We start from the raw sequence: 20,716 nt of genomic DNA, 5'->3' as shown, positions 1-20,716 counted from the left end.
GCTTAGCATCTACGTTCAAAAGGGAAATGGGCCTGTAGGACCCACACTGCAGCGGGTCTTTTTCCTTCTTCAAAAGTAACGATATCGTCGCCTCTGACATAGTCGGGGGCAGCTTCCCCCTTTCCCTGGCCTCATTAAAGGTTCTCGTCAAGAGCGGGGCCAGTAGATCCATATATTTCCTATAAAATTCCACCGGGAACCCATCTGGTCCCGGGGCCTTCCCCGCCTGCATGCTCCCAATCCCCTTTATCACCTCCTCCACCTCAATTTGTGCTCCCAGTCCCGCCCTCTCCTGCTCCTCCACCTTCGGGAATTCCAGCTGATCCAGGAAATGCATCATTCCCTCCTTCCCTTCCGGGGGCTGAGCCTTATACAACCTCTCATAAAATGCCTTGAACACCCCGTTCACTCTCTCCGCTCCCCGTTCCATCTCTCCCTCCTCATCTCTCACCCCACCTATCTCCCTCGCCGCTCCCCTCTTCCTCAATTGTTGGGCCAGTAGTCGGCTCGCCTTCTCTCCATACTCATACTGTACACCCTGTGCCCTCCTCCACTGTGCCTCTGCCTTACCCGTGGTCAGCAGGTCAAATTCCACATGTAACCTTTGTCTTTCCCTGTACAGTCCCTCCTCCGGTGCCTCTGCATATTGCCTGTCCACCCTCAGAAGTTCTCTCAACAATCGCTCCCTTTCTTTACTCTCTTGCTTCCCTTTATGTGCCCTTATGGATATCAGTTCCCCTCTGACCACCGCCTTCAATGCCTCCCAGACCACTCCCACCTGAACCTCTCCATTGTCATTAAGCTCCAAGTACCTTTCGATACACCCCCTCACCCTTAGACATACCCCCTCATCCGCCAATAAGCCCATATTCATTCTCCAGAGTGGGTGCTGTTCTTTTTCCTCTCCTACCTCCAGATCTACCCAATGTGGAGCATGGTCCGAGATGGCTATGGCCGTATACTCCGTCCCTGTCACCTTCGGGATCAGTGCCCTTCCCAGGACAAAAAAGTCTATTCGTGAATATACCTTGTGAACACGGGAGAAAAATGAGAACTCCTTACTCCTAGGCCTAATAAATCTCCAGGGGTCTACTCCTCCCATCTGCTCCATGAAGTCCTTCAGCACCTTGGCCGCTGCCGGCCTCCTCCTGGTCCTGGACCTCGACCGGTCCAGCCCTGGATCAAGCACCATATTGAAGTCTCCCCTCATTACCAACTTTCCCGCCTCCAGGTCTGGGATACGCCCCAACATATGCCTCATGAAGTTTGCATCATCCCAGTTCTGGGCGTATACGTTCACCAGAACCACCGCCTCCCCTTGCAATCTGCCACTCACCATCGCATATCTACCCCCACTGCCCGCCACTATGGTCTTTGCCTCAAACAGTACCCGTTTCCCCACTAAAATAGCCACCCCCCTATGCTTCGTATCTAGACCTGAATGAAACACCTGTCCCACCCATCCTTTACGTAGTCTAACCTGGTCTGTCCGTTTCAGGTGCGTCTCCTGCAACATAACCACATCTGCCTTTAATTTCTTTAGGTGTGCGAGTACCCGTGCCCTTTTAATCGGCCCATTCAGCCCTCTCACGTTCCACGTGATCAGCCGGGTTGGGGGGCTCTTTAACCCCCCCCCCCTTGTCGACTAGCCATCCCCTTTTTTAACCCAGCTCCTTACCCGGTTCCCACGTACCCGTATATCCCACCGACGGTGCCCTCCCGTCTCAACCACCCCGCCCCATAACAGCTCCCCCTTCCCCTTAGCAGCAGCAACCCAGTTAACTCCCTCCCCCGCCCCTCCGCTAGATCCCCCTCTAGCGTAACTACACCCCCCATGTTACTCCCAGAAGTCAGCGAACTCTGGCTGACCTCGGCTTCCCCATTTGCCCTCGGCCTCTCACTGTGCGAGGCCCCCACCTTCCTGCGTCCCTGTTCCCGCCATAATTACCCTAGCGCGGGAGCAACTCCCGCGTTTCCCACTCGGCCCCGCCCCTAATGGCGCAGTTCCCTTCTCCTTTCCCTTTCCTTCCCACCGGCGCCCAACCACAGTTCCTCACACTCCCCCACGCCCCCCCCCTCCTCCCCCCAATGAGGGGAAGAGAGAAAAGTTACAGGATTGAAAAATTAACAAATTGAAAAATCATCCCCCCCCTTCCCCTTCCTCGCCCCACACAATCACCCCACCACTTTATCCCAGAAGCTCTTTCTCTCGCCAGACTATTCCAGCTTCTCGTCCACAGTGAATGTCCACGCCTCTTCTGCCGTCTCAAAGTAGTGGTGCTTCCCTTGGTGTGTGACCCACAGTCTCACCGGTTGCAACATTCCAAATTTAACCTTCTTTTTGTGAAGCACCGCTTTAACCCGATTGAAACTTGCCCTCCTTCTCGCCACCTCCGCACTCCAATCCTGGTATACGCGGATCACCGCCGTTCTCCCACCTACAGCTCCGAGTTTTCTTCGCCCATCTTAGGACCATCTCTCTGTCGTTGTAGCGGTGGAACCTCAGCACTATGGCTCGAGGTATTTCTCCAGCCTTTGGTCTTCGCGCCAGAACTCGATAAGCTCCCTCCACCTCCAAAGGGCCCGTCGGGGCCTCCGGTCCCATTAGCGAGTGAAGCATCGTGCTCACATAAGCCCCGACGTCCGCCCCCTCTGCGCCTTCGGGAAGACCCAGGACTCTTAAATTCTTCCTCCTCGAATTATTCTCCAGGACTTCCAACCTCTCCACACACCTCTTGCGCTGCGCCTCGTGCGTCTCTGTCTTCACCACCAGGCCCTGTATTTCATCTTAATTTTCAGCAGCCTTTGCCTTCACAACCCGAAGCTCCAGATCCTGGGTCCTCTGCGCCTCCTTTAGCCCTTCAATCGCCTGTAGCATCGGGGCCAACACCTCCTTCTTCAGCTCCTCCACACAGCGCCGCAGGAACTCTTGTTGCTCCGGGCCCCATACCAAACGGCTACCTCCCGACGCCATCTTGCTTCGAGCTTCCCTTCCTTGCCGCTGCTCCAAAGGATCCACTGCAATCCGGCCGCTATCCTCTCCTTTTTCCATTTATATCCGGGGGGATTCCCTTCTATTTCACCGCACAGTGATTTTTGCCGTTAAAAATTGCCGTTGGGGCTCCTAATAAGAGCCCAAAAGTCCGTTCCAACGGGAGGTGCCGAAACGTGGACTCAGCTGATCATCGCCGCACCCAGAAGTCGATAAACGCCCATTTCTTAAAGGTACATTTCTTAAACACCCATTTCTTAAAGGTACTTTCACATGACAAGAGTTCAAGATCCAATCCAAGACTTGAGCATAGAGGTAAAGGTTGACATTGCAGTGCGAGGGAGCTGCACTGTCAGAGATACTGGGCTGGATTCTCCCTTTCAGCAGCTAAGTGCCGGCTTGACCGGAGAATTTGCAGGAGTTTTACGGCCAAAACAATTGGCGCTAACCCCTCACTGATTCCGGGACCGGTGAGCGGCTAGCAGCGGCGCCAGGTAAAACCCCCACTCCTGCGCCAAAAAGGCCCGAGGAAGGCCGGAGAATGGCCAGGACCCTGGCCGCACGTGGTCATGGCTGACGGCCTGCAGCGGTCGCGGTGTACAACATTCCGCCGGCCGCTCGCGGACCCGACCCCACCATCCGCGACCACACAGGCCACCCCCTGCCACTCCCCACCAGTCCCTCCAGCCCTCGCGAAAGCACCCCCCCCCCCTCCCCCACAGCCAATGCCACGGCTCCCGGCCGAGTGTGGCAGCGCTGGACAATGCCAGGTTCCCGACCCCTGAGACCACACGTGTCCCGCGCCGTCGGGCACTCAGCCCATCGGGGGCGGAACATCGGGGGAGGGCCAGCCGATGATGTGCCGACGCCATTGCCGCGGCGCGTGTACGTCATTTACGAGGGGGCGGAGCATCGCTGATCGGCGTCAAACCGCCGCCGGCCCCGATTTGGCCATCGGATTCGATTCTCCACCCGATCGCCGATTACAATATCAGCGTCGGGCAACAGAGAATCCAGCCCTCTGTCTTTCAGATGAAATTTGATACCGCAACCCCCGTGGACCCTCTCGGGGGTACAGAAAGGATCCCTATGCCCTATTCACAGAGGAAGAGGCCCCATTGTTCTTTACTCAGAGAGTGGTTAGGGTGTGGAATGGACTGCCTGCTGTGATAGTGGAGTCGGACACTTTAGGAACTTTCAAGCGGTTATTGGATAGGCACATGGAGCACACCAGGATGACAGGGAGTGGGATAGCTTGATCTTAGTTTCGAACAAGCCTCGGCACAACATCGAGGGCCGAAGGGCCTGTTCTGTGCTGTACTGTTCTATGTTCTATGACCCTCACCCAACATCACAGAAATAAACAAGATGACCTGGCTATTATCACATTGCAGAGATCGTGCTGTGCACAAATTGGCTGTCACATTTCCTATTTTACAACTGTAGCTATACTTCAGAAAGTACTTAACGGCTGTCCAATGCTTTAGAATGTCCTGAGGCGGTGAAGAATAAATGCAAATATTTCTGTCATATTTAGATGTAATTCCAGGAACATGTGATATTTGTACACCTTTAAACAAAAGAAATGTCACAGACCACCCAGGGAGTCTGGGTTGCTGTGGCAACACACACATTATAGTCTGGAGCGAGGGCTCCAACCTTCATTCCGACGCTTGGCTGACCGCAGGAATCTCCCCTGCCCTCACTGCGTGGTTTGCAGGTCGATACTAAAAGCTGTTTGGCAACACACTGTTCCTTCGCCACATAGTCCTGGAGTGGGATTCGAACCTGGCGCTTCTGGATCAGATGAGGCAGGGAGATTACCCACTGCGCCACCACACACACACATACATACACATATATATATATATCAGGTCAGTTTAGCTCAGTTGGCTGCATAGCTGGTTCGTGATGCAGAGCAAGGCGAGCAGTGTTGGTTCAATTCCCGTACCAGTTGAGGTTATTCATGAAGGACCTGCCTTCTCGACCTTGCCCCTTGCCTGAGGTGTGGTGACCCTTGGGTTAAATCACACCTGGTCAGCTCTCCCCCTTAAAGGGGAAAGCAGCCGGTGGCCATTAGGGATTGTGCTGACTTTATTTTCACATATATATTTAAAGATACACATAATGTACAATTCCATACATGATTTTACACGCAAGATGTAATTTGCAGTGCATATAAACAGAAATTTTATGTAGTCTCCGTGATGCACGGTGACATAAATGCAAGCCAACACGCTGTCATGAGCATTTCTCTCTGTGTAGGGGACTGATCGATGTGTTGGTGCTGGATGGATTATGCCTGGCTCAGGGTTTGATTGTTGAGCCTGGAGGAGTGGTTATAGCTTCCGGGTTAGAGTGCAGCAGCCAGTGAAGAGGGAAGTAGCTGCTGGTGTTAAGGGAGACACACACACAGTGTGAGTGAGTGTGATCATGGCTGGCAGCAGGCTGGAGAAATTTGGCACCATCTTCTCCAGGTAAGGGCAGGGTTGACCAGGGACGGGGGGGGGGGGGGGGGGGGGGGTGGGGGTCGGATTCTCTCAGGATCCACTCAGCGAGCTGGGTGGTTGACCCTGAGACCAGTTCCTCGCGCCCTCGGAATAGGGGTGGGCAGCACAGCCCTGGGGTCTGGGAGACTGCGGGCCCCCTGGATGTCAGCTGAGGCTGCAGGGGAGGCGGGGGGGCCGTCAGAGGTGCCGCACGGTGGTTAGCACTGTTGCTTCACAGCTCCAGGGTCCCGAGTTCGATTCCCGGCTTGGGTCACTGTCTGTGCGGAGTCTGCATGTTCTCCCCGTGTCTGCGTGGGTTTCCTCCGGGTGCTCCGGTTTCCTCCCACAGTCCAAAGATGTGCAGGTTAGGTGGATTGGCCACGCTAAATTGCCCTTAGTGTTGGGTGGGGTTACTGGGTTACGGGGATAGGGTGGAGATGTGGGCTTGGGTAGGGTGCTCTTTCAAAGAGCCGGTGCAGACTTGATGGGCCGAATGGCCTCCTTCTGCGCTGTAAATTCTATGATTCTTCGACGCTAGCCCGGGGGACCGAGTGCCATTTTCAGGGCTGTGGGCGGTCTGAAGTAGTGCTGGTGTGCAACCCCCCCCCCCCCCCCCCCCCCCCCCTACTCCCCCACCCCTCAGCCGACGTCACAAAACAAACACCGATTAATCCAGTCATTATCCGCGATCGCGTTGCAGTGAGTGGGAGCCTGCGCTCAAACCGCCGGCTGCGCTTCCTACGCCGCGGGCACGTCACTGGCTGTGAAGCGGGTTCGGGACATCTTGAGGTCATAAACGGCCCTGCAAAGCCGCAGCGCCCCGCCACCCAGGAGCAGCGGAATGTAGCTCCCCTTCCCCGGCGACCCACGTACGTTTCTATCAGCTGCTAAATGCTTTACTAACCCTGGGCGGAGTGATGGACCAGACGTTGACCTGGGCGGAGATGCGGTGGCCTAGCAAGCTACCAGTGATCAGCAAATGTAGCCTGGACAATACTGCCCACTTTCCCAAGAACATTTAGCAACAAGTTGGAAGATTTGTTAACATCTTGGGAGAATTTCAAACATTCTGCAACTGAAGTATAAACCTGGCTCTGTTTCGCAGGGTCGATGCTGAGAGGTTGTTTCCCCTTGTGAGAGAGTCTAGGACCATAGGGCACAATCTCAGAGTAAGGGGTCGCTCATTTAAGACCGAGATCGATCATAGAATTTACAGTGCAGAAGGAGGCCACTCGGCCCATCGAGTCTGCACCGGCCCTTGGAAAGAGCACCCTACCCAAGAACCACACCTCCACCCTATCCCCGTAACCCATTAACCTGCCCGAAACATTTTGGACATAGGGGCAATTTATCATGGCCAATCCACCTAACCTGCACATCTTTGGACTGTGGGAGGAAACCGGAGCACCCGGAGGAAACCCACACACACACGGGGAGAACGTGCAGACTCCGCACAGACAGTGACCCAAGGCCAGAATAAACCCAGGTGCCTGACGCTGTGAGGTATCAGTGCTAAACACTGTGCCGCCCGTAACCTAACCTAACCTGAGGAGGAATTTCATCCCTCAGAGGATTGTGAATCTGTGGAATTCTTTAGAGGCTGGGTCGTTGAGTATGTTCATTACTGATATAGACATATTTTTAATCAGCAAGGGAATCGAGGCTAATGGGGATGAGGTGGAAAAGTGGAGTTGAGGATTCTCATATCAGTTCTGTCATGATCTGATTGAATAGCAGAGCAGACTCGATGGGCCGAATGGCCTACTTCTGCTCCTATGTCTTATGGTCTTGCATCTTAAGAATTCAGACTTTGGGTTAAGTTGAGTTTGTTATGGTAAATAAAGACAAAAACGTCCACCAACTCTTGTCTTTGCCACTGTTTAGGGTCCGAGATTTGTTGCGCTCTGGTGTGATGAAGGAGTCGGAGAAACCTTGCTGGTACGATGTTTACGCTGCCTTCCCTCCAACACGTGAACCTGTCTACCAGAAACAGAAGGAGAGATTTGGAAAAGTGCAAGACCCAGTTCAGGAGATCTTCTACCAGGAAGACCTGATTCGAGCGTAAGTTCTGCCTGCGCTCTTCGAGACAACCATGTTCCTCGTGTGGAAACCGAAAATGCTGGAAACACCGAGCACGTCAGCTAGGTGCGGAGGGAGAGGAACGGTTCATGGTTTAGATCCGTGGCTTTCTCCAGAGCGCAAGCAGCTTTGAAATAAGCACAAAGGCAGGGAAAGGATAACGAGGGGAGGCGAGAACGAAAGGGAAGGTTTGTGATTGGGCAGAAGGTAGGAATGATTAAATAATAAAAGGGATGTTGGCAAAAGGGGAGTGGACCTGGGGACAAATAAAGAAACTAAAGATGGAGCTGTGCCCGGTAACAGCAGAACCATTCCCAACCCCACCGCCTTTCCCTTCAGCTTCTCCCATTTTACTCACCGCAAAGTTGCTTGATCCTCCTCCATCTCCTCCTCTCAGTCATCCAGTCCTCTTCCAATTCTGCCGCTTTTATGTCTCTCTCCACCACATCTTTCCATCTGGTCTTAAGCCTTTTCTCTCCTTCCCAGCAGTCCAGTCCTCACAGTATTTACTCTCTCTCTCTCTCTCTCTCTCTCTCTCCGCTACAGATGACCATATAAATTCAGTCGCTTCCCGGCTACTTTCTTCGATGCTCCCACAATCTCCCCTGACCCCCCCCCCCCCCCCCCCCCCCCGATGTGCTGATTCCTGATTTTGTCCTTTCTCGTTCCTCCATGCATCCATCTCGTTGGTATCCAGTCACAGAATCGCAGAAAAATACACCTGATCTGCCCACCTAATCCCTTTTGCCAGCTCTTGGCCCATAGCTTTGAATGTTGTGACGTACCAAGTGCCCATCCAGCTACTTTTTAAAGGATGTGCAGCAACCCGCTTCTTTCACCCTCCCAGGCAGTGCGTTCCAGACCCTCACCACCCTCTGGCTTAAAAAAAAAAAGCTTTTTCTCAAATCAGCACCCTAAATCTCCCACCCCTCACCTTGAACTTGTGTCCCCCTCGTGACTGACCTTTCAACTAAGGGGAACAGCTGCTCCCTATCCACACTCTCCATGCCCCTCATCATCTTCCCTCCCACCTTCAGAGATCTATGGACAGACACGCCACATTGTTCCTCTCTTGATGTTGCGCAGGATACTGCAGTATATAAACAAGGCCAGTCTCACAACTGTGGTACATTCTTCTTCGCAGTTTCAGCCATACTTGTCTACCGCATAACCCTCCACTTCGCTCCTGCCAATTATCCCAACCAGAGCCAATCCGTTGCTTACGTTGCATCTCCAAACTTCCATCTTCTCCCACCCTGGAGAGTGGGGAGGGGTCCGTAACTCACTTCGTGAAAGGGTGGCACAGGCAAGAAAGCTCGTCTCATTCGTAAGATGCCTGGATGTGCAGCTGAAGGGCCGTAACCTGCAGGAAGTGGACCAAATTCCAGAAAGTGGGATGAGTGTGGGTGAAAATCTGACTCTTAATGCGGGACGGTGCTTTCTGTATTTGTGGAAACTAGGATTTGTCAGGGTTGCCACAGCAACTTGTGTTTATCACCTTCTGCCTTCCTTCGGCCTTTCCCATGTTACAAGGGCTGACCACGACGCTGGCTGGTCACGTTGGTGTCAGTACCACCTTTATAAGATTGGGCAGTTGGTTTTACCGCCAGATGCCATTCCTGCCGCTAACCTCTCCCGTATATCTGGGCCTGGGAACCGGAGCAAAACTGACCAGGATTCACTCCCACTGCCGCAGGCACATCGGAACAATTTACATGTTGATGCTCAGCCAGTTTGGCCATGCTATGAATGTCGCTATCATGTCCTGGGGAGGGCCTCGAATCCAGAGCTCCGAGGCAGGGATGCTAACCCACTGTGCCACAAGACGTCCTACAACAACTTGTGTGTATGGAGGGCAGCACGGTGGCACAGCGGTTAGCACTGCTGCCTCACAGCGCCAGTGACCCGGGTTCAATTCTGGCCTTGGTTAAGTGTCTGTGTGGAGTTTGCACAATCGCCCCGTGTCTGCGTGGGTTTTCTCTGGTTTCCTCCCACAATCCTAAAATGCGCAGGTTAGGTGGATTGGCAATGCTAAATTTCCCTGAGTGTGCAAAAATGTGCAGATTAACTGGGGTCACAGGGATAGGGCAGTGGAGTGGGCCTGGGCAGGGTGCTCTTTTGGAGGGAGAGTGCAGACTCAATGGGCTGATGGCCTCCTTCTGCGCTGTAGGAATTCTATGGTTGGGCCTTTAGCATAAAAAAATGTCACAAACTTTTTTAGTAGAGCCTGAGCAGCTGAAGGCAAAGCTTATCAGTGGTGGAGTGACTGAGATTGGTGTGCTCAAGTGGGGTGCAGATAAGTGTGAGGTTATTGACTTTGGAAGATAAGTGTGAGGTTATTGACTTTGGAAGATAAGTGTGCAGTTTTCCCTTTGGAAGCAAAAACAGGAAGGCAGATTACTACCTGAATGGTTGTAAATTGGGAGAGGGGAGTGTGCAGCGGGACCTGGGTGTCCTTGTGCACCATTCGCTGAAGGTAAGCATGCAGGTGCAGCAGGCGGTAAAGAAGGCTAATGGTATGTTGGCCTTCATTGCGAGAGGTTTCGCGTACAGGAGCAGGGATGTGTTGCTGCAATTGTACAGGGCCTTGGTGAGGCCACACCTGGAGTATTATGTGCAGTTTTGGTCTCCTTCTCTGAGGAAGGATGTTCTTGCTCTCGAGGGAGTGCAGCGAAGGTTTACCAGACTGATTCCAGGGATGGCGGGACTGTCGTATGAGGAGAGATTGACTAGGTTAGGATTGTTCTCGCTGGAGTTCAGAAGAATGAGGGGGGATCTCATAGAGACTTATAAAATTCTAACAGGGCTAGACAGGGTAGATGTTCCCGATGGTGGGTGTGTCCAGGACCAGAGGTCACAGTCTGAAGATTCAGGGTAAACCATTTCGGACAGAGATGAGGAGACATTTCTTCACACAGAGTGGTGAGCCTGTGGAATTCATTACCACAGGAAGTCGTTGATGCTAAAACATAGAATATATTCAAGAGGCGGCTGGATATAGCACTTGGGGAGAATGGGATCAAAGGCTATGGGGAGAAAGCAGGATTAGGCGATTGAGTTGGATGATCAGCCATGATGGTGATGAATGGCGGAGCAGGCTCAAAGGGCCAAAAGGCCTCCTCCTGCTCCTATCTTCTATGTATCTCCTATTTTCTTATGCACCACGTTAACCCCTTTCATTCTGAGGCCTTTTGAATTGCAGGAAGTTCTACGAGGTGTATGGGAATGGCCCTCGGCCCTTTGAGCTCACACAATCCAACTTTGTCTCCACATGCCAAAGGTAAGAAATTCCTTGTTGGTCTTCCACCTCCCTTCTTGCTTCAGATTCCAGCATCCGCAGGCTGCACTGTTACAGCTCCTGGTGCCCAGTAAACAACCCGACCGCCTGCCCTGGGGGATCCTCTCCCGTGACCCGTAAAGCTTCCACACCAGGGACTTGCAGCCAAGCGGTTGGCCAGATGTCCCGCTGGGAGCTACACTCTGCGGTGGAAACAGTCCGGACCACAGCCCACCCGGCCCCGTCACGGAGCCACAAATCACTGGGTCATGAGCGCTAAACGCTGGCCTGTTTAAATAGACCCAAGCCAGATGGGGAAGTATAAATCTGGACACGCGGCCCCATCTGGGTTCTGAGTGTGGGCCACGAGACATTGTGCTGACCGTTGCCCAGGCGCAGGGTCACCACATTCGCTGCTTTCCGTCCACGTCATTATTTTCCGGCCGGTATGGCTGAAGTGATTTGCACGTAAAGCGAGGGCGAGTGAAGTGAGGAGCGCACTGATCGCTCACCAGCATTGGACTGGGAGAGCCACGCGCTCCCTCTGCGCCCAAAGTGTAAAAATTTATTTTAATTTTACCATTTTATCGTTCTATTAACATATAAATGATTAAGCAATTTGGATAAATTACGAAATATTCGGCATGTATTAAATGTAATTAATCTTATTTATGGGCCATGATTGGTGAACAAGCGTGCTTTCTATCTTGCGGCCCACTCAGATGAAGGAGGGCTCTCACAGAATCATAGAACTTACAGAGCAGAAGGAGGCTATTCGTCCCATCGAGTCTGTACCGGCCCTTGGAAAGAGCACCCACCACCTTTTTTATATGTAAATTTAGAGTGCCCAATCTTTTCCAATTAAGGGGCAATTTAGCATGGCCAATCCACCTACCCTGCACATCTTTGGGTTGTGGGGGTGAAACCCAGGCAGACATGGGGAGAATGTGCAAACTCCACATGGACAGTGACCCAGGGCCGGGATTCGAACCCGGGTCCTCAGCGCCCACAGTCCCAGTGCTAACCACTATGCCACATGCCACCCTAAGATCACCCTACCTAAGCCCCACATCTCCATCCTATCCCTGTAACCCAGCCGAACCTTTTTGGGCACTAAGGGCGGAATTTAGCATGGCCAATCCCCCTAACCTGCACATCTTGGACTGCGGGAGGAAACCGGAGCACCCGGAGGAAACCCACGCAGACACGGGGAGGATGTGCAGACTCCGCACAGACAGTGACCCAAGCCGGGAATCGAACCTGGGACCCTGGAGCTGTGAAGCAATTGTGCTAACCAGTTGCTTGCGGCCCACTCACCAGCCTAGGTTGCCCATCACTGACTGATACACAGATCCTTTTACTGCTGGTAGGTTTATTCATAGAATGCAGCATTCTATAGGGGTAGGCCCAATCTCTGCCTCATACCTATCAATACTCCAGTGTCCATCCGGCAGTCCCACACAGGTGGCTTGGGAGTCGATGAACCACCTTAGTCTTCCATTATGCGGACATCACCCTCCACGCCAAACCCTCGATGGGAAATGCAGAGAGCCTCTCACCAGAGGCCTCCGGCCGCCAGCTCTGGAGGGCAGTACAGGGAAACCAATGTGTGTCCGGGCTGCTGGACGAGAGTGAGGAAGTGGAGGGTGTGGAGTCGCAGCGCGCACCAGAAGCCCCTCCCCACCCAGGTATCTTGGTGTGTGATGGAATCGAGTGAACGTGTGGATTGGCCACGGGCTGAGTCTGTTATCTATGAAGCATTGCTGCCTCGCAGTGGCATGTGGGTGAGTTATGAATTCCGGCTGGGCTGAACTGGGTAATCTCAGTTGGTGACTTTGGACAAAGAACAAAGAAAAGTACAGCAAAGGAACAGGCCCTTCGGCCCTCCGAGCCTGTGCCGATCAGGATGCCCCAACTGAAAACAAAACCTTCTGCCCTAACTCGGTACGTATCCCTCTATTTCCTCCCTATTCATGTATCTATCCAGGTGCCTCTTAAATGTTGCTAATGTGCCTCCTTCCACCACATCCTCTGGCAGCGCGTTCCAGGTATCCACCACTCTGTGAAAAACTTACCCCGCACATCTCCCTTAAACTTTCCCCGTCTCACCTTGAACCTGTGCCCTCCTGTAATTGACAATTTTCCACCCTCGGAAAAAGCCTCTGACTATCCAACCTGTCTATGCCTCTCATAATTTTGTAGACCTCTATCAGGTCTCCCCTCAGCCTCCGTCTTTCCAGTGAAAACAATCCTAGTTTATTCAACCTCTCCTCATTGCCAACACCTTTGAGACCAGGCAGCAACCCGGTGAACCTTCTTTGCACTCTCTCTCTAAAGCGTCCACGTCCTTCTGATAATGTGGTGACCAGAACTGCACGCAATACTCCAAATGCGACCTAGCCAAGGTTTCATACAGCTGCAACCTGATTTCCCGACTCAATGCCCCCGCTGATGAAGGCAAGCATGCCATATGCCTTCTTAATCACCTTGGCCACATGTGTGGCCACTTTTAGGGAACAGTGGACCTGCATGCCAGAATCTCTGTATGTTAATGCTCTTAAGGGTTCTGCCATTTACAGTATAATTCATATCTAGATTTGATCTGCCAAAATGCATCACCTCGCATTTGTCCGGATTGAACTCCGATTGCCATTTCTGTGCCCAAGTCTAAGTCTCCAATCTATCCATATCCTGTTGTATTCTCTGACAATCCTCGGCACTATCAGCAACTCCGCCAATCTTTGTGTCATCCATAAAACTTTCTAATCAGGGGCGGGATTCTCCGACCCCCCCCGCCGGGTCGGAGAATCGCCGGGGGCTGGTATGAATCCCGCCCCCGCCGGTTGCCGAATTCTCCGTCATCGGATATTCGGCGGGGGTCGGAATCGCACCGCGCCGGTTGGCGGGCCCCCCCCGGCGATTCTCCGGCCCGCGATGGGCCGAAGACCCGCTGCTGGAATGCCTGTCCCGCCGGCGAGAATCAAACCACCTCTCTTACCGGCGGGACAAGGCGGCGCGGGCGGGCTCCGGGGGGCGCGGGGCAATCTGGCCCTGGGAGGGTGCCCCCACGGTGGCCTGGCCCGCGATCGGGGCCCACCGATCCGCGGGTGGGCCTGTGCCGTGGGGGCACTCTTTTCCTTCCACCTTCGCCATGGTCTCCACTATGGCGGAGGCAGAAGAGACCCCCTCCACTGCGCATCCGCGGGGATGCCGTGAGTGACCGCTGACGCTCCCGTGCATGCGCCGCACGGCAAAGTAATTTCCGCGCCAGCTGGCGGGGCACCAAAGGCCTTTCCCGCCAGCTGGCGGGGCGGAAATCAGTCCGGCGCGGGCCTAGCCCCTCACGGTGAGGGCTCGGCCCCTCAAGATGCGGAGAATTCCGCACCTTTGGGGCGGCGCGATGCCGGACTGATTTGCGCCGTTTTTGGCGCCGGTCGGCGGACATCGCGCCGATTACGGAGAATCCCGCCCCAGATCTCCCACATTTTCCTCCAGATTATTTTTTTATTCTACAAACAACAGGGGTCCCAGCACTGATCCCTGCGGAACACCACTAGCTACAGATCTCCATTCTGGAAAACACCCTTCCACTGCTACTCTCTGTCTTCTCTACCAAGCCAGTTCTGTATCCATCTAACCAGCCCATCCGAATCCCATGTGATTTCAGTTTTTGTACCAGTCTGCATTATGGGACCATGTCAAGTGCCTTACTAAAGTCCATATAAACCACATCCAGAGCCCTTCCCTCATCAATTTTCTTTATCACCTCTTCATAACCTCAGTCAAGTTGGTAAGACACGATCTTCCCCAGACAAAACCATGCTGCCTGTCATTAGCTAGTCCATTTTTCTCCAAATGTGCATATACTCTCTCCCTCAGTATCTTTTCCAAAAGCTTCCCCACCACTGATGTCAGGTTCACCGGCGTATAATCTGCTGGATTATCCTTGCTTGCTATTCTCCAATCCTCTGGAACCTCACCTGTGGTCGAAGAGGATGTGAAGATACCTGTTAAGGCACTAGCTATTTCTCCCCTTGCCTCCTGCAGCAACCTGGAATAGATTCCATTCGGCCCCGGGGACTTGTCCACCTTAATGCAATTTGGGACACTCAACACTTCCCTCCTTAGATTGTTCACACACCTCTCCCTGACCTCAACATGCTGAGAGGAGAGGGATTTGCGTCTATGGCCCAACCATCCAGCTCTCATCCTCTGGCCCAAGATTGACATAAGACGAGGGAATGGAAACAACCTGCGCCCCTTAACGACATCTCTGGATTCGACCATTCAAAGCTGTTCATCCTGTTTCCTGCATGAGTTTTTTAAAAAAAAGAGCTGTCAAATTGATTGAATGGAACAAAATAAATAACTTGGCAATATTGGTGCTGTAAAAAGTAGATTGATCAGGCAATTTGTAAGAAGTGAATATAAAAGCTCAGGTGGCACGAGAAGATAAATTAAGCAGCGTTTAATAAGTCAACATAAAGTAAAGGCCGCAATGCAGCTACCCAGCTCAAAGGTCAGGTCGGGACTGTGGTGATATGCATCACCGTAAATACACAAGGGGTTAATGCAGATACACTACAACTAAATAAACACTAGAGGGAGCACCAGAGACATCATGACACACAGACATTCAACCAATAGGTCAGTAAGATAGGACACGACCAATGGGCAGTCAAGACACACACAGAGGTGACACTACCACAAGGGGGCTACCCATATAAAAGGACAGGGCAACATGCTCTTTCTCTTTCCATAGGCGACACTCAGAGAGACAGGGGCAGATCAGGAAGCATCACACCCACCACGTGGCTGAGAGCAGATTGGTTAGTTAGATTGAGTTCCTATAGTAGATTAGCAGGAGAGTCGAACTCAAGTAGGAGAATTGTTAACTGTTCAATAAATGTGTTAAACCTATCTCCAAGTCTGAACCTTCCTTTGTCAGAGTATACATCAAGGAAGCAGCTTGTGCTCCATGAAGAAACAGAACACAACAGGGACTACCGGAAGTGACGGTCCCTGTCCGGGCCAGCTTTGAGAGGGCGAATGTACGTGCCCCAGCTGGGCGGGCCTCCGCCCAATGCCGGGGCAGCTTGTATTCCATTTGGCCCATGGGGAGATCAGTTGAGGTGTCCCCTTGGGCCACGTAAGGGTTATTGTAGTGAACTAAGCTGATAGGAGTGGGACTAACTGGATTGCTCTTCCAAAGAGCCAGTACAGAGCCGATGGGCCGAATCTCCTCCTCCTGCGTTGTCCACAGTCTGTGTCACTCTGTATCAACCTGTTGGGCCAACCTCCCATATGGGGGTGAACACGGCTTTTCCTTTTGTTTGCTTTAGAAATCCGAACGTTATTAATTTTGACGATTTTTCATTAATTAACCGCTTCTGGTCGAAAAGCGACAGCGCCTGAACCTTGGATCAGCAGAGTCGGCGTGTCTCCTGGTTCCCCCCCCCCCCCCCCCGGATTCCCGACCGTGATGGCGGGAGCTCTCACGTTGTCTGAACCTCCTCTTTCTCAGGTTTGTGGACAAGTTTCAGGAGCTGGAGGCACGAGGGGAAGTTGATGACGATAAGCTATTTGAGGCGACCAGTCAGGCGCTCCTGGTAGAGGGAGTCATGCTACGGAGGAGAGGCGGGGCCGGAGTAAGTGTAACGCATATCCATTTGCAGCCTGGGTGTGTTAGAGCGATTGGATGTGGTGGGTGGGTGGTGCTGTCCGGTCACCTTGACCAGCCGAGCCCAGTTACCGTGAGGTTAAATCGGACTGGGCCAGCATTTATTACCCATCCCTGAGGGCCTTGCTGTAGATCTGGCATCGCAGGTAGACCAGGCCGGGTAAGGATGGCAGATTTTCTTGGGTTTTACAACACACCAGATGGGTTTTTTACAACAATCAGCAATAGTTTCATGGTTGTCATTCGACTTTTAATTCCTGATTTTCATTGAATTCAAATTCCACCAATCTGCCTTGTTGGGATTCGAACCAGGTCCCCGGACCATAGAATCAACAGTGCAGAAGGAGGCCATTTGGCCCATCGAGTCTGCACCGACTCTTGGAAAGAGCACCCTACCCAAGCCCACGCTTCCACCCTATCCCCATAACCCAGCAACCCCACCCAACATTAAGGGCAATTTTGGACACTAAGGGCAATTTAGCATGGCCAATCCACCTAACCTGCACATCTTTGGACTGCGGGAGGAAACCGGAGCACCCGGAGGAAACCTACGCAGGCACGGGGAGAACGTGCAGACTCCGCACAGACAGTGACCCAAGCCGGGAATCGAACCTGGGACCCTGGAGCTGTGAAGCAATTGTGCTAACCACTGTGCTACCGTGCTGCCCTTACCCTGGATTACGAGCCCAGTGACAATACAAATTATGCCACTGCCCCAGTCGCTGTATTTTTCCACTGGCATTTTGTTGATCTCCCCTGATTGCGCTGGAGAATCAGCCTTCCGTTTATTCACAGAGTCTCGGAATCAAAATTCACTCCAAAGATTTGAGCCCACAATCCATGCCTGGACTGGGCGAATGCCGCGCTGCCAGAGGAACTGTCTCCAGATGAGACTTTAAACCAATGCTCTGGACTGCCCTCTGAGGCGAGTGTAAAGGTTTATACTGCCCTGGTTGGAAGAAGAGCAAGCGGGTTCTCCCCGGTGTCCTGGTCAATATTCATCCCTCAGTCTACAAGCAAAACAGATGGGGTGGCAGGGTGGCGTAGTGGTTAGCACTGCTGCCTCACGGTGCCAAGGTCCCGGGTTCGATCCCTTCCCTGGGTCAATGTCCGTGTGGAGTTTGCACATTCTCCTCGTGTTTGCGTGGGTTTCGCCTCCACAACCCAAAAGATGTGCAGGGTAGGTGGATTGGCCACGCTAAATTGTCCCTTAATTGGAAAAAAAAAAGAATTGGATACTCTAAATTTATTTTTAAAATATAAACAAACCAGATAGTTTTTGTTGTTGTTTGTCTCGTGTGCTGTTTTTTGAGAGCTTGCTGTACGTAAATTGGCTCGTCAAAATAGGCCCACTGTATCCTTCAATCTCTAATTCTCCGTAATAAACCGTTGCGACTTTCAGATGTCAAGTTTTGCCAGTGGTGGGAGCCAGGACGCGGGGAAACGGGACCCAGTGTTGGATCTGGCACTCCAAGACCTGCTGAAGGGGTTGCAGGAGGACCAAGAGGAACAGGCCCAAAAGGAGGGCCGCCTTCAGACGCAAGACGAGGCGTAGCCGCATTGACGCGTCGGTGCTCCAGGCCGTCACAAACTGTTTTATACAAGTGGACATTAACGGTCCCACCGCCAATCCCAGGGACTGCCCGCGAAGGGTTGGGGCAACCGGCAAGGAAGTCTTCCACCAACCTTATGGTACTGTTAAGGCGAAAATCTAGCTTCTTGTCAGCCCTCTGAGAGTCAGGGAGCCCAGCTCCTTCGTTAAGGTCGTCAACTCTTTAAATATAACCTGTGATTTAAAAATAAACAATCCTAACCCTAAATTAAAAGTTGTAACTGATAATGGCATTTTCCAAATAATTTATTGAAAGAAAATCAACCACAGTACCTGCCAGACCAGGTCTATCTGAAAGAGACAGCTGATGGAGGATTTAGATATGGGATAAAGTTGCAGTCGGACCTCCTCTCTCTGCCTCTCTCACCCCTTGTCCCGATGCTGCGGGAACAGCTACATATTTGTGCTGCCTTCCGGTCGTAGATTTTTTTTTTTAAATTAATGAAAATAATTTTGCTCCCCTTTCGCTTCCTGCCGTCACCGTTTTGTGGCTGAGATGCCCTCCAGTGAGCTCCACCCGGGGATGAGACACCCGGCCGCCAGGCCCCTCGGCTGCGGTGTGCAAACCCTGGGTGTCGGCACAGCACCAGACATGGTGGTTACGATCTTGCTGCTGTCTGGAGTACTGCGCTAGTAAAGTGATAAAGGGAAGCATTGGCTCTTCAAACGCACTCTTTCCCATTACAGCACAGGTGTATGAGCACGCTCATAGATCGGGGGGGACTGACAAACTGTGGGTCGCAACCCCTAGTGAGGTCATGGGATGACCAACTGGGACCGCGGTCTCCGAGACGGTAATGGCGGCTGTGGGACAGAGACTAAGATTTGACAGTGCCGGGATCTGAACGCGAGCGATTTACGTATTTTTGGTCTGTGGCTGTGGCTGGTCCAATGATCCTGAGGCCCAATTGCAGGGCGGCACAATAGCACAGTGGTTAGTGTGGTGATATGCATCACTGCAAATACACAAGGGGTTAATGCAAATACATTGGGTCTAAGTAAACACTAGAGGGAGCACCAGAGACATCATGACACACAGACATTCAACCAATAGGTCAGGAATATGGGACACGACCAATGGGCAGTCAAGACACTCCGAGGTGACACTACCACAAGGGGGCTACCCATATAAAAGGACAGGGCACACATGCTCTTTCTCTTTCCACAGGCGACACCAAGAAGGTACAGGGGTAGATCGGGAAGCATCACACCCACCGAATGGCTTAGAGCAGACTGGTTAGTTGGACTGAATTACTATAGCAAGATTAGCAGAGAGTCAAACTCAAGTAGGAGAATTGTTAACTGTTCAATAAATGTGTTAAACCTATCTCCAAGTCTGAACTTTCCTTTGTCAGAGTATACATCAAGGAAGCAGTTTTATGCTACATGAAGAAGCATAATACAACAGTTAGCACACTGTTGTTTCACAGCTCCAGGGTCGCAGGTTCAATTCCCTGCTCGGGTCACTGTCTGTGCGGAGCCTGCACGCTCTCCCTGTGTCTGTGGGTTTCCTCCGGGTGCTCCGCTTTCCTCCCACAAAAGACTCGAAAGATGTGCGGGGTAAGGTGGGATTGGCCACGCAAAATTGCCCCACACTGTCCAGATGTTCGGTGTGGTTGCTAGGCTACGGGGATAGGGTGGAGGTGTGGCTTAAGTACGGTGCTCTTTTGCGGGCTGATGTAGACTCGATGGGCCAAATGGCCTCCGTCTGCCCTGTAAATTCTGTGACGATTCTATGCTGACAGCGACATAGCCTGCAAAATGGTTGGTGCCTTCCTTGTTCTTTGATCCTGTATCCCTGCTGTGTGAACCCCCGCCCTGCGCGACAGCTCTCCCCCCCCCCCCCCCCCCCCCCCCCCCCCGCGCGACTGAATTTTCCCTCTGGGGTGGCAATAATTGTGAAGTATTAAAATGGAGTCGCAGCAAACTCAAGGCTGGGAAGCTTTGACATCTGTGTCTGGAAGAGAAAAGATAGGATTTGTTCACTGATGTGGCGGAAATGTTGAGAGCAACAATAGCAGAGAGCAGGTTAACCACTCGGTTGGGGAGGGGGGAGGGATGGTGCACGAGAGAGAGCGGGGGAGGGGAGGGGGGGCATATGTGACAGTGGCAGCTGAAGTTTTCAGGTGAATTTGTCATCCGTTATTTTTTGTTTAAAATTCTTACTCCCCTTGCGATTTACTGTGCTAACTCATTAAATAATTACTGACGTGGAATTAATTCACGGGAGTGACATTTTCTGCCCTTCTGTTTTTTTTTTAAAAAAGAATCTAATTATTTCCCTGCGATTCTCTCCCACAGGCAGTGTGATGTGGGCCCGCAGGTACTCGCAAGCTAGTGGTAGCTGGATTCTGATTAGGAATTCTGCTGTATGTGGGTATTGACTCAGAAGAGGGTCAGGCCCTGGCTCAGAGAGATGTGGATGCTGAGGGCGTCAATAATCTATATTTCTTTTGTTATTCATTCAGGGGCCGGCATTTATGGTCCGTTCCTAGACCACTTCGTTTTTTATTTCCTTTCGGAAATTTAGGTTTCCTGATTGATTTTTTTTCCAATTAAGGTGCAATTTAGCGTGGCCAATCCATCT

General features: G+C 52.2%; 1 protein-coding gene across 1 annotated transcript; it reads left to right on the top strand.

Annotated features, from left to right (window-relative positions):
- The first annotated feature begins 5,335 nt into the window (after positions 1–5,335).
- Positions 5,336–18,357, top strand: mrps23 (mitochondrial ribosomal protein S23). Its single transcript, XM_072469834.1, has 5 exons — positions 5,336–5,469; positions 7,366–7,542; positions 10,763–10,840; positions 16,362–16,485; positions 17,920–18,357. Exons 1-5 carry the CDS (start codon positions 5,426–5,428, stop codon positions 18,070–18,072), a joined length of 576 nt encoding a protein of 191 aa, XP_072325935.1. The 5' UTR covers positions 5,336–5,425; the 3' UTR covers positions 18,073–18,357.
- Positions 18,358–20,716: the final 2,359 nt, after the last annotated feature.

Source organism: Scyliorhinus torazame, chromosome 12, assembly GCF_047496885.1.
Source record: "Scyliorhinus torazame isolate Kashiwa2021f chromosome 12, sScyTor2.1, whole genome shotgun sequence".
Taxonomy (NCBI): domain Eukaryota; kingdom Metazoa; phylum Chordata; class Chondrichthyes; order Carcharhiniformes; family Scyliorhinidae; genus Scyliorhinus; species Scyliorhinus torazame.
The sequence above is the reverse complement of the archived record's forward strand: the minus strand, read 5'-3'. Positions and strand labels throughout refer to the sequence as shown.